The sequence below is a fragment of the Lithobates pipiens genome, unplaced genomic scaffold, assembly GCF_037356315.1.
Source record: "Lithobates pipiens isolate NorthernLeopardFrog02 unplaced genomic scaffold, aLitPip1_a1.2 Scaffold_18, whole genome shotgun sequence".
Classification (NCBI taxonomy): Eukaryota; Metazoa; Chordata; class Amphibia; order Anura; family Ranidae; genus Lithobates; species Lithobates pipiens.
Genome location: NW_027507758.1, coordinates 195,475,699 through 195,489,122, shown reverse-complemented (window position 1 = coordinate 195,489,122; position 13,424 = coordinate 195,475,699). Strand labels below are relative to the sequence as shown.

Sequence of the window (13,424 nt, the reverse complement as noted above, 5' to 3'; positions counted from 1 at the left end):
TAGTTCCCAAATGGGGTGCTGGGGGGCCAGGTAGCACCTTCAACCAGTTGAAACTCCTGGCCCAAACTCTCAATCGACACGTTCAATTAATATATACACAATGATATTTTATTGTTAAACTATAATACCTATATAATCATAGTCATCCTTTTCTGACTATTATCTTTATGTTATGAAACATTTTGTGTTATGTAAAACTCAATAAAAATGATTTGAAAAGATAACATAAGTATAAATCCAATATTTATACAAAAGATCTGTATAATGTTATAACATTAATGATTTAAAAATACATTATTATACAAAGTAGGTTTCATGGGGACTGCACCATAAAATATTTGGGAAATTATTTTAACAATATACAGTGTGTGAAGAAGTTCACTGATTGGATACTGGCAATAAATCTTGAGAATACACGTATTACTTAGATAAAAAATATGTTGCTGAATTTTGGTTGAAATTCTTCTGTTTATGGAAAAAAAAAAGTATATTTGTGTTATCTGTGTTTTTGTGACACAAATCTTTCAATGTATATCATATCCAGTTTTATTAGCTATGCCATACTCACCTAAAATTTCAGCATCTTTTTCATTTAAGCGTATATTGTGAAGGACTAATTTTTCAATTTCCACAAGATTGCACAAGCCATGTAGCAAATCCCCTAAAAAATTCAAGACATGAATTAGTTACAGCAGTTGATATGCTATATTTCAAACTTGGAACAACTGAAACACTATTAAAGTGATATTAAAGGCTTGTTTGTTTTTGTTTAAAAATAACAAACATGTTATACTTACCTGCTACTCTATGTGTAATGGTTTTACACAGACCAGCCCAGATCCTCCTCTTCTCGGGTCCCCTGCCGGCGCTTCTGGCCCCTCCCTCCTGCTGAGTGCCCCCACAGCAAGCAGCTTGCTATGGGTGCACCCGAGGTGAGCCGCTACTTTGTGTGTCCATTCAGACACGCAGCTATGGCTCAGCCCTGCTTCATCTCTCTCCTCATTGGCTCACTGACCTCTATTGACAGCAGCGGGATCCAAAGACGCTCGCCGCCATCTCAGCCAATGAGAAGGGAGAGTCCCGGACAAATGAGGTTCTCGAGCAACATCACTAGATCGAGATGGGGCTCAGGTAAGTATTAGAGGGGCTGAGGCGGCCATTCTAATTGTATAATGTATAGAATGCAGGATAGAATGCATTAAGATAAAAAAAAGTCTAGAACTAGATATGTGCACAGTGGTGCACAGTGGTGTAGTGGTTAGCACAGTGGTATAGTGGTTAGCACTCCCACCTAGCAGTAAGAAGGGTCGCTGGTTCAAATCCCAACCACGACACTACCTGCCTGGAGTTTGCATGTTCTCCCTGTGCCTGCGTGGGTTTCCTCCGGGTACTCCGGTTTTCTCCCACACTCCAAAGACATGCAGGTAGGTTAATTGGCTTCTGTCCAAAATTGGCCCTAGTACATGAGTGGGGACCTTGGATTGTGGGCTCCTTGAGGGTAGGGACTGATGTGAGTGTGCAATGTACAGGGATAGGGACAATTGTAGACATTCACTCAGGTTGAACTGGATGGACTGGTGTCTTTATTCAACTTAACAAACTATGAAACTATGAAACTATATGTGCAATTCATTTAGTTCTGAATTCATTTAGTTCAGAATTCGTTAATTCTGAAATTTCTGAATTTTTCAGTTTCCGTATTTCAAATTTCGGGATTTTCGAAAATTCTAAATTTGGGAAATCTGGAATTTGGAAATTCGAAAATGTGAAATTTCAGAAATTGAAAAAATACGGAAATTCAAAATTTTGGAAATTCAAAATTAGGAAATTTGAAAACTCCAAAATTTGGAAATTTGAAAATCCGAAAATGAGAATGAAAATCTGAAAATTCAAGAGAATGAAAATCCAAAAATTCCAAAATCTGAAATAATAACTAATAACTATTTAATTATATGTATTGGCATTTCCTTTCAAATTTGTCTGAAAGCAAACACATTTTTAATCAGCACACATGTCTATTTATAACCACTTTAACAGACTAAAAAGTAAAAATAGAGTAAAAAGAAGAATAAGGATATACACCCCACCTGGAAATTCAAAAAGAGATAACTAAATAACCCCACCTGGTCCTGTACAAACTCATCGCAGTACTAAATGGAATACCTTCCTGCTCAAGCACGATCCTCGAACGAAACCGAGGCTTGGTTTCACGCATGCGTGGTACGGCCGGGGACCCGGTGGCCATGCATGCGCTCTAAAATGGTGGTGACGTCATTACGGCAGGGATATTTAAATCCCTGTGAGCCCCTATCATACTGGGGATCACTGTGGCCACCTTGCAACTAGCTCCTCCACGCCCCCATGTTCCCAGGTTGAGGTAAGCCCGGCCTGGGGTTATGGTGCTGGGTGGGGGGGCAGAGATAGCTCTTAAATGGCAAGCCGCATGCTATTTACTCTGCTTCTCCCAGGACGTGCGTGTGTTCCTACAAGGCTGCAGGATCATCACTTATCGTCGCCAGGGTGTCATGGACAAGTCACCGCCTCCGTGCGGCCAGCCCTCATGCGCTAGGTACATGAGAAACTTTCCTCATCTAGGTCCAGACATGACTCTCCGTCTAGGACCCATCAACAGAGGAGATTTTTCCATTCCTCTTCCAGACACCACACCCACCGCTCTGATTGCAGAGCCTGCTGGCGTTGTGGGACACGAGTCCCGGAGGGCAAATCACTGTTTGATCCATGTTATGCCCAGGCGGTTGGGGAGAAAGAGATGAAAAACCAACAGATGGAGTCTCTATCTCTCTCTCTCTTTCTCTCTCAACCCCTCCGGCTAAGCAGAGGAAGTTCTTTAACCACTTGGGTACCGCGCTATTGCCGAATGACGGCATTAGCGCGGACCTAGATTTCCGGGACTACGTCTATTGACGTTGTCCCGGTTACGAGCGGCCTGCGCGCCCCCTGAGGGGCGCGCGCGGCGCGCTCTGTGATCGGCGAGTCCGTGAGACTCGCCTGATCACCGATCCGTGTAAGGGGTCGATCCCGACCCCTTATCACGTGATCAGCTGTCAGCCAATGACAGCTGATCATGTGATAGAACGGAGCCGGTAATCGGCTATTATTCCTCCTCGCGCTGACAGCGCGAGGAGAAAAAAAAAAAGCCGATCACCGGCGGCCGTGATCGGGACATCAGTCCCGATCACGGCCAGCAATGCAAGGCACCACATGCCACCTGCCAGTGCCCACCTGCCTCCCGCAGTGCCATCCTGAAGAATAACTAAAAGTAAAAGTAAGTGCCCCCCGTCTGTGCCCATAGTGCCCACAGTGCCACCCACAGTGCCACCCACAGTGCCACCCACAGTGCCACCCCACAGTGCCACCCACAGTGCCACCCACAGTGCCACCCACAGTGCCACCCAATCTGCCTCAAAGGTGCTGCACCCCAGTGCCGCCCATCAGTGCCCAGCAGTGCCGCCCATCAGTGCCCAGCAGTGCCGCCCATCAGTGCCCAGCAGTGCCACCTATCAGAGCCACCTATCAGTGCCACCTATCAGTGCCCATCAGTCCCATCTATCTGTGGTACCTATCAGTGCCACCCATCCGTGCCACTTATCCGTGCCACCCATCCGTGCCATCTTATCTGTGCCCATCTTTGCCCATCAGTGCCGCCTTATCTGTGCCCATCGGTGCCGCCTTATCTGTGCCTATTAGTGCCGCCTTAACTATGCCTATCAGTGCCCACCAGTGCAGCCTATCAGTGCCCACCAATGCAGCCTATCAGTGCCCACCAATGCAGCCCATCAGTGCCCACCAATGCAGCCTATCAGTGCCGCCTTATCAGCGCACTTCAATGAAGGAGAAAAATGACCCGTTTGCAAAATTTTATAACAAACTATTAAAACATGATTTTTTTTTTTTTTTTTTTTTGCATCTTTTTTTGTTTGTTTAGCAAAAAATAAAACTCCGAGCTGTAACTAAATACCACCAAAAGAAAGCTCTATTTGTGGGAAAAAAATGATAAAAAATTTCATTTGGGTACAGTGTTGTATGCCCGCGCAATTGTCATTCAAAGTGCATCAGCGCTGAAAGCTGAAAATTGGTCTGGGACTGAGGGGGGTTTAAGTGCCCAGTAAGCAAAGTGGTTAAACACTGGGGAAAGGAACATTCCAATTCCAATTCCGCTCCTTTCTGAATTGAAGGATATCATTGATGAGGAGTGGAGCAAGGTAAATAAGAAGACTTCTATGTCAAACAAAACTTCCAGATTATACCCCTTCAAGACAGACGAAGTGAAACATCTGGAAAATGCTCCGCTGTTGGAAATAAACATGAATTAAAGTTATATTTCTAAAGTTTCTACACATCTGTTTGTACAACCAAGCTCAGCCATATTGACATTTGCAGTCCCACACTTTTAAAAGGTATAGAGGAATATGGCACCAAACAGAATCTGCATAGCAAAAGAAGTTATCAGCAGCCCACCTGGTGTGCACGAAGCTTCAAATAGATTGATGATGAAGATGGCCCAGGGCGCATAGACTGCAATACTGTCCCCAGAAGCTAAGTATGGCAGGACAGCCAGTAATATAAGGAGGGCTGTCATGTGAACACTGATTGGTCCAAAGCAAATGGGACTGGCAGTGAGATGCGATTTGGATGATGTGTGATTGTAAAAAAAAGGATTGTTACAGGGAGCTCTGTCTCCCTCTGTTCTCTGAAAAGAGCCTGTCATGAGGCTGTGTCTCTGCTAAGCTTATGATTCGGCCATCTTGAGACCTACTCTGGGCGATGGCTCAGGCCTAACCCATGTGGGCACAGATCTCTCATTCCATCACGAGGCTCAGCTACGAGGACATGCTAAGTATATTATTTGTATTGTCTTTTGATTGTGTGCTATGTAATCTTGTAACTCCTTTTAATACATGTTAGCTTTCTTATTTCCTTGGGAAATAAATGAGACTTGATTAATCTTAAACCATATGTTTGGTTTCATAGCTAACTTTGTATTATTGTGATATTAACAGTAGCATGCGCTCAGAGTTTTAATAGACTAACTAATCTATAGGGACTAGACAAATTAATACATAGATGATATAATAATAGTAATTAATATTATATTGGTTTTAACACCCCACCCATAGACGCAGCACTGATGAGACTGCCTTAGAGGATGCTGTATCCTTCAAGGACGAGCTTGAAGAAGGAGAATAGACCAAGATCTTAAAAGAATTAATGGGCTAGCTGGTATGGTTTACAATCCCGCCTTGGCCCTCACAGCAATGTCCAAAGCTATGGAAGCCTGGGCAGAGAATGTGGACTCTGTTCTCAGAGGCGTCTCAGAAGAACTGGCTTGGCAGTTCAGGAATTGAAGCTGGCAATGGACTTCTTGGGGGAGGCTTCGATTGAACTTATTCGGCTGCTGGCCCGGACTATGCTATGCTCAGTCATGACTAAGGGGCCTTATGGCTGTGCCCTTGGCTCACTGAGCCAGCATCTAAGCAGGCCTGGTGTAGGATTCCCTTTGAAGGGCCCTTGTTGTTTGGTAACAGGCTGAATAGCGCTATAGCCCGAGCCACGGCTGGGAAGTCGGGTTTTCTAACCCAGGATAGGCATCTGGTCAGAAGAAGCCCTAGCACAGAAGACACAGTACTGAGCATTCATGGGAAGCACGCTCCTACAGACCTGAGATTTTTGAGATTGGGCCCACCCTGGTGAGTAAGGCGGGAGCGCATCTGGTTCTCTTCCGGCACGTCTGGGTGGCCTCAATCTCATATTACTGGACAATCAAGACATTCTCCACAGGCCACACATGGTCCTTCATCAGTACTCCTCCCCCCAGATTTATTTTTACCCTGTTTCCATGGTCAGAAGAAAAGAAGCAGGTGTTACTGTCCTATGTGGATTCACTGATAGTACAGGGAGCCATAGTGCCTGTTCCGAAAAACAAAGAGTTTCAGGGGGTATACTCCCCTCTCTTCCTTGTGCAGAAGAAAAACGGTTCATGGAACCCCCTGATAGACCTAACTTACCTAAAAAGTTTATAATATCTGAAAGATTTAAAATGGAGACTTTGTCTACCATCCAACAAGCATTGCAGCCAGGCGATAGGCATCTTTCAAATTGATTGAGATTAGCCAATTTTCATGTGCCTGTGGCAAAAGAATTCCACAAATACCTCCGGTTCAGAGTCGGGCAAGAATATCTACAGTTCACCTGCTTCCCTTTCGGGCTGACACCTCACCAAGTTTTTTTTCGAAAGTTCGTCTGGCCGTGGTGACCCTCATCAGAACAAAAGGGATACCCTTGTACCACTATCTCAACAACCTCCTGTTACTGTCCCAGGGCAAAGAGTGGCTGTTGATCCACAGATAGCAAGTTATCTCCACACTGTCTGAATTCAGGTGGCTTCTAAACTTGGGAAAAAAGCCAGATCTCTCATATTTGATTTTATAAAAATATACAAACCTCATATTATATTCCTACAGGAAATGCATCTCCAGGGGTCTAAAGTTATGGCGCTAAAAAAGGCAAACATCATGCGGGTACTTCATGCTGAGTACTCTACCTACTCTAGAGGGGTAGCTTTATGGTAACCAAGAAAGCTGCAGCACATATAATACAAGTTAAACTTGACCCTAATGGTAGATACGCTATACTGGTATGCCAAATGTACAATGTATCTTTAACGTTGGTGTGTGTATATGTTTTGCCCCCCTTCTCCTTCCCAATACTAGAAAATATTTTCAAAGAAGCTGTATTGATTGCACAGGGACCTATACTACTCCTAGGAGATTTTAATGCAGTGTCAGATGGGACTCTGGATAGACATGGCAATGTTTCTGATTCTCACCATAATTCATCCTCCTGGCTGGAGAGCTATGCTCTCACAGACGTATGGAGACAAAAAAATCTTGGAATCAGAATGTGGCAGACCTAGCCAGGATAGAGGCTGTTGGAGGGGACTGAATGCCAGCCTCTTGCTGTGTGATTATGGGCCCTGGCATTTGGTGCTCTTTGTGAGCTGTATGCCTGGGGGCCCTTGAGGTGTTACTTGGATTCAGGTCCATGCCCCCCCAGGACACACAGACTCTGGATATGTATATGCCATATTAGCAATAGACTGAATCACACTGTTGGGATACCAACTGTTAGATGCTAATGTCATGAACTCCAACCACCTGTCTGTTGTGTAAATGAGTCTAGTCTGGCTTGTAAGAATATTCCACACAATGTTGTTGTGCTAATTAACCCTGTGTTGATGTTTATGGTAATATGGTAATGTGTATTGAATAGTCAGTCAGTGAGCTAGGAGACGTACCCTGAAAAGTCTTATCTCTCAGTCAACTAGTCTGGGTCAATGATTACATAATTAGCTCATGCTAATTAGGTTAGGTTTTAGTCATCTTGCGGTATATATTTGTGGGAGATCTCAAATAAAAGATTATTCCTGATGTACTCCAAGATTGGTGTTGTCTAGTTCTTGGAGGTTCCTATAGCCAGATCCACTGGACTCGTGTTCCAGGACTTAGGAAGCGGTATAAAGACGGAAACACTCAAGCGGAGTGTAGGGACGTTCTGTCACACAGAGAATATACATGTCACTCTGAGACCCACAGGACACTTTCTAGAATAGATTTAGTACTATCGTCAGTAGACGGATTTCCATATATAGCTGATGTCAGACATCTCCCTAGAGCTATATCAGACCACTCCCCTTTGGAGGTTACACTGGATCTGAGTGCTCCACAGGGAAGGAGACAGTGGCGGATGAATACAAACTGGCTACAAGCGGGATACATCATTATTATATTAAATGCAAAACGAGCATTGAACAATATTGGAAGGCGAATGGGATGGAAACACCAATGGCCAATCAATGGGATGCCTTTAAGACGACCATGAGGGGAGTTTTTACCACTGAGACTAGAAATTAGGCGCTTAACTCTGATATTGGAGATTCAGAGGTCAAGGCCTCTGACACTGAAAGGGAATATATACTGTGGCAGCAGGCAGGTAAAGTCACCTGGTTGTATCCAGGATGGGAAATATGTGTGCCCTAGATTCAGGCTTTATGCAGACTTGTACAACTAGAGGGGAAGAGTTAATGAGCCCAGCTGAAGTAAGTGGGCTCATTAAGACCTCTACAAAAAACCCCAGCATGCTTAGGGAGATGCTCCATCCTGGAACCAGTTTTGCGTTGTATAGACTGGGGAGTGTGAAACCTGTTCTGTGCGGTGAGTTAACGCCTGTGTGGCAAACCTCTACAACAGAGACAGGGACTGGTGCAGCACAAGGCTGCACTCAGTTGTTAGGCAATCTAAGTGTGTAATTAGAGGTCAAGCTGACCAGGATTTATTTTCATGTTTTATTTTTGTTTGGCTGTTATATGTTTCACTGCATGTAGCATAGATAAACCGCATCTTTTGTTTTTTTGCACCTACAACGCTGTCTGCTGTGCCTGATTTTGTGTTGTGAACCCATCCAGGGGGTCACACACACCCGCTGCCGAGCTAACCCCTCACAGTTGGTGGAGAATTTTGGCAGTTTTTTTTTTTTAAAGGCCAGCATGGAGGAGATACTGAGATAGCTGGCTCTAGCAAATGCAAATCAGCAGCAAACAAATGCGGGTTTACAAAAGAGCCTTGCAGCCCAGCAACAAGCCCAGCAGCAGACAAATGCAACTTTGCAGCAGAGTCTGGAAGCTCAGCAGAAAGCTCACCTGCAGAGTATGGAAGCTCAGCAACAAGCCCAGCAGCAATCTGAAGCCCGCTTCATAGACCTGTTGCAGAAGCAAGAGCAGAGTTTTCGACAGCAAATAGAGACATTAATACAGCAACGTCCGCAGACCAATGAGGCAAGTGGTTACACTAATACCGCATCCTTTGGTGTGAGCCGTTTATTGACAAAAATTACTGGAGAGGATGATCCGGAGGTGTTTTTGACCACATTTGAAAGGACTGCTGAAAGGGAAAAGTGGCCTAAGGAGCAGTGGGCTGGACTGGTGGCCCCTCTGTTAACTGGGGAATCGCAGAAAGCTTATTATGACCTAGAGCCTGACCAAGCAAAAGACTATGTGGTGCTAAAAACAGAAATATTGTCACGGCTGGGTGTCACCCTGGCCGTCCGGGCTCAGCGTGTGCATAATTGGACTTTTCAGGTTGGAAAACCCCCCAGGTCTCAAATGTATGATCTCATTCACCTGAGCAGGAAGTGGCTGCAGCCAGAGATTTTGACCGCACCAAACATTGTTGAACGTGTTGTTATGGATCGTTTCCTGAGGGCTCTTCCTACTGCCATCCAAAAATGGGTAAGCCATGGAGACCCAGAAAATGCAGATAAACTTGTGGATCTGGTTGAGAGGTACTTGGCTACAGAGAACCTGACCACCTCTTCCAGGGACTCTAGGACTTTCCACACTAAGACCAGATCATCCCCAGTGGCGGGTAAGATGACTCCAAGGGGTGAGGGTGGAGAGAGTGAGAGGTTGGGAGTTCTACCTAAGGTCTGGCGGGAGCAGCCCGGGAAGCCCAGGCTGCAAGAGGCAGCGAAAAAGATTATTTGCTACCGCTGCCGGCAAGAGGGACATATTGCAGCCAATTGCCCAGTTGTGGATGAGCCTATGCAATGTGACTTTATAAGGGAGAGACGTCAGTCGCTGTTTGCGACAGTTGCATGCACTGCCATTCGGGGACCTGAGAAACATTTATGTAAAATGCGTATTAATGGTAGAAATGTTGATGTGTTGCTGGATTCAGGTAGCGTGGTAACATTGATAAAAGCTGAATTAGTTACTACAGAGGTCTCTGGGAAGAACAGGGTGGCTGTTATTTGTGTACATGGGGACACCCGAGAGTATCCTGTAACTTCAGTGTTTTTTGAGACCCCCAAAGGTAACCTCTCTCATCAGGTGGGGTTAGTGTCTCACTTACCACATGATGCTATTGTGGGAAGGGATTTTCCAAAATTCTGGGAACTCTGGGATTGTCCTGAGCCCCCCACTGGTGCCCCTATAAACCAGGAAGATGACCAGAATTCCTCTGAGAGTGGTGAGGACTCTCCTGAATTTCCCTTGTCGGTATTGGCGGGGGAAACTCGAGAAACTGGGGAGGAGCCAACATCCTCAGATGAAAACATGCCGTCTGTGGAGTTTTCGGATCTTGAGGTTCACAGGGAAAATTTTGCCACAGAACAGTTAAAAGACCCCACCCTAATAAAGGCACGGGAAAATGTGGTGAAAATAGATGGCGAGTTAGTGAACCCAGATAAGACTTGCACTTATCCTTACTTCACTATGGAAAGGGACCTGCTGTATCGAGTGGCTCAAAGGGCAGAAGAAACCATAGAGCAACTTGTAGTGCCCAAACCTTACAGGAAGTTGGTGTTAGAATTGGCCCATGGGCACATTCTGGGAGGTCATCTGGGGACCGAGAAAACCAGAGAGAGGATATTGCAGAGATTCTATTGGCCTGGGGTCATGAAGGAAATAGAAAATTATTGTTCCTCCTGCCCTGTGTGTCAGAAGTCGGCACCTATGCCACATTTCTGTAACCCGCTGGTACCTCTTCCTATCATTGAGGTCCCCTTTGAGAGGATCGCAATGGATTTGGTAGGTCCGATAATGAAGTCTGCTAGGGGGCATCAGTACATTTTGGTTATATTGGACTATGCCACCCGTTATCCAGAAGCAATTCCTCTTCGCAATACCTCGGCCAAAACCATAGCCAAAGAGCTATCTCTTGTTTTTAGCCGCGTGGATATTTGTAAGGAACTGCTTACGGACCAAGGTACACCCTTTATGTCCCGGGTTATGAAAGAACTATGCAAGTTGTACAAAGTGACACAATTGCGTACATCTGTGTATCACCCCCAAACAGATGGGTTGGTTGAAAGATTCAACAAAACCCTAAAACAAATGTTAAAGAAGGTGGTGGATAGAGATGGAAAGAATTGGGACTGTCTAATACCCTATCTGATGTTTGCCATTAGGGAGGTACCCCAATCCTCTACGGGTTTCTCACCCTTCGAGTTGCTCTATGGGAGACACCCAAGAGGGCTGCTGGATATTGCCAAGGAAACTTGGGAAAATGAGAGTTCTCCTCACAGGAATGTGATTGAGCATGTCGCCCTGATGCAAGATAGAATTGCACAGGTAATGCCAATCGTAAAGGAACATTTGACCCAAGCGCAGTTAGCACAGCAGAGAGTGTACAACCGTGGGGCCAAGACCCGTACTTTTTCCCCGGGGGATAGGGTCTTGGTGCTAGTCCCTACGGTTGAAAGCAAATTTCTGGCCAAATGGCAAGGTCCATACGAAGTAATAGAGAAAATTAGTGAGGTGAACTACAGGGTTAGACAGCCAGGAAGGCGAAAGCTGGAGCAGATCTATCACGTCAATCTGCTGAAAGCCTGGAGGGATAGGGAATCCCTAGTCGCAGAGACTTTGTCACAAGCCCAGTCTGATTGCTTAGTTCCTGAGGTTGGAATAGCAGATACCTTATCGAAACCCCAACAACAGGAGGTTAAAGAGTTTGTACTTCGTAACAAAGAGATTTTCTCTGAGCTGCCGGGACAAACATCTGGCGTAGAGCATGACATTATCACCCCGCCAGGAGAAAGGGTAAAACTAAAACCTTATAGAATACCAGAGGCCCGACGGGAGGCAATACGTGGGGAGGTTCAAAGAATGCTGGAATTGGGTGTGATAGAGGAGTTCCAGAGTGACTGGTCCAGTCCTATCGTACTAGTGCCCAAACCTGATGGGAGCTGGCGGTTTTGTAACGATTTTCGACAATTGAATAAAGTTACAAAATTTGACACCTACCCCATGCCGCGTATAGATGAGTTGATTGACCGGCTGGGAACAGTCCGATATATGACAACTCTTGATCTCACCAAAGGGTATTGGCAAATTCCCCTGGCCGAGTCGGCCAAGGAGAAAACTGCGTTTGTAACCCCAGATGGGGCATTCCAATATAAGAGAATGCCGTTTGGGTTACAGAATGCACCGGCAACATTCCAGCGGAAAATGGATAAGATTCTGAGGCCCCATCAGAAATATGCTGCAGCTTACCTGGATGATGTGATTATCCATAGCACAGACTGGGTCTCACATTTGCCAAAAGTACAAGCAGTCCTAGACTCTATCCGGGAAGCTGGGTTTACGGCCAATCCAAAGAAGTGTACCATTGGACAGGAGGAGGCCAAATATCTTGGGTACACTATTGGGAGGGGGGTGATAAAACCCCAAATCAATAAAGTCGAGGCCATACAGAGTTGGCCACGTCCCAACAGCAAGAAACAGGTACGAGCCTTTCTGGGAATCGCTGGCTATTATCGACGGTTCATTCCCCATTTTGCTTCTCAGGCTGTGCCCCTCACCAACCTGACAAAAGGGAAAGAGTCTGTTATGGTGAAATGGTCCCCAGAGGCTGAAGAAGCATTTCAGTCCTTAAAAACAGCCTTATGTAGCCAGCCAGTGTTGTACTCGCCAGACTTCTCTAAGGACTTCGTTGTACAAACTGATGCATCAGACGTTGGGTTAGGGGCAGTGTTATCCCAGGTCTGGAACGGGGAAGAGCACCCAGTCATTTACCTCAGCAGGAAGTTGAAGTCCCATGAGGTAAATTACGCCACAATTGAGAAGGAATGTTTAGCAGTGAAGTGGGCTCTAGATTCCCTTCGGTACTATCTGCTAGTTAGGCACTTTGACCTGGTGACTGATCACGCTCCTTTAAAGTGGATGGCTCAAAACAAGGAGACCAATAGAAGGGTAAATAGGTGGTTCCTGGCCCTACAGGAATTTAACTTTACAGTTAAGCATCGCCCTGGTGTTAAAATGGGGAATGTGGATGCTTTGTCTCGGATACATGCGTGTCTGACTGCTTGTGTTACAACCCCAAGGTTGAAACAAGAGGGGGGGGGGGTATGTGGCAGCAGGCAGGTAAAGTCACCTGGTTGTATCCAGGATGGGAAATACAGTGGTGTGAAAAAGTGTTTGCCCCCTTCCTCATTTCCTGTTCTTTTGCATGTTTGTCACACTTAAGTGTTTCGGAACATCAAATCAATTTAAACAATAGTCAAGGACAACACAAGTAAACACAAAATGCAATTTGTAAATGAAGGTGTTTATTATTAAAGGTGAAAAAAAATCCAAACCATCATGGCCCTGTGTGAAAAAGTGATTGCCCCCTAAACCTAATAACTGGTTGGGCCACCCTTAGCAGCAACAACTGCAACCAAGCGTTTGCGATAACGTGCAATGAGGCTTTTACAGCGTCCTGGAGGAATTTTGGCCCACTCATCTTTGCAGAATTGTCCTAATTCAGTTACATTAGAGGGTTTTCGAGCATGAACGGCCTTTTTAAGGTCATACCACAACATCTCAATAGGATTCAGGTCAGGACTTTGGCTAGGCCACTCCAACGTCT

General features: G+C 45.4%; 1 protein-coding gene across 2 annotated transcripts in view; it reads right to left on the bottom strand.

Annotated features, from left to right (window-relative positions):
- Window positions 1-13,424, bottom strand: part of NLRC4 (NLR family CARD domain containing 4) — a 233,064-nt gene that overhangs the window by 132,094 nt on the left and 87,546 nt on the right. For both annotated transcript variants that reach the window (XM_077486500.1, XM_077486501.1), the window contains one exon: window positions 569-661. In XM_077486500.1, coding sequence (XP_077342626.1) covers window positions 569-661 — 93 coding nt within the window. The remainder of the gene's footprint in view (window positions 1-568; window positions 662-13,424) is intronic.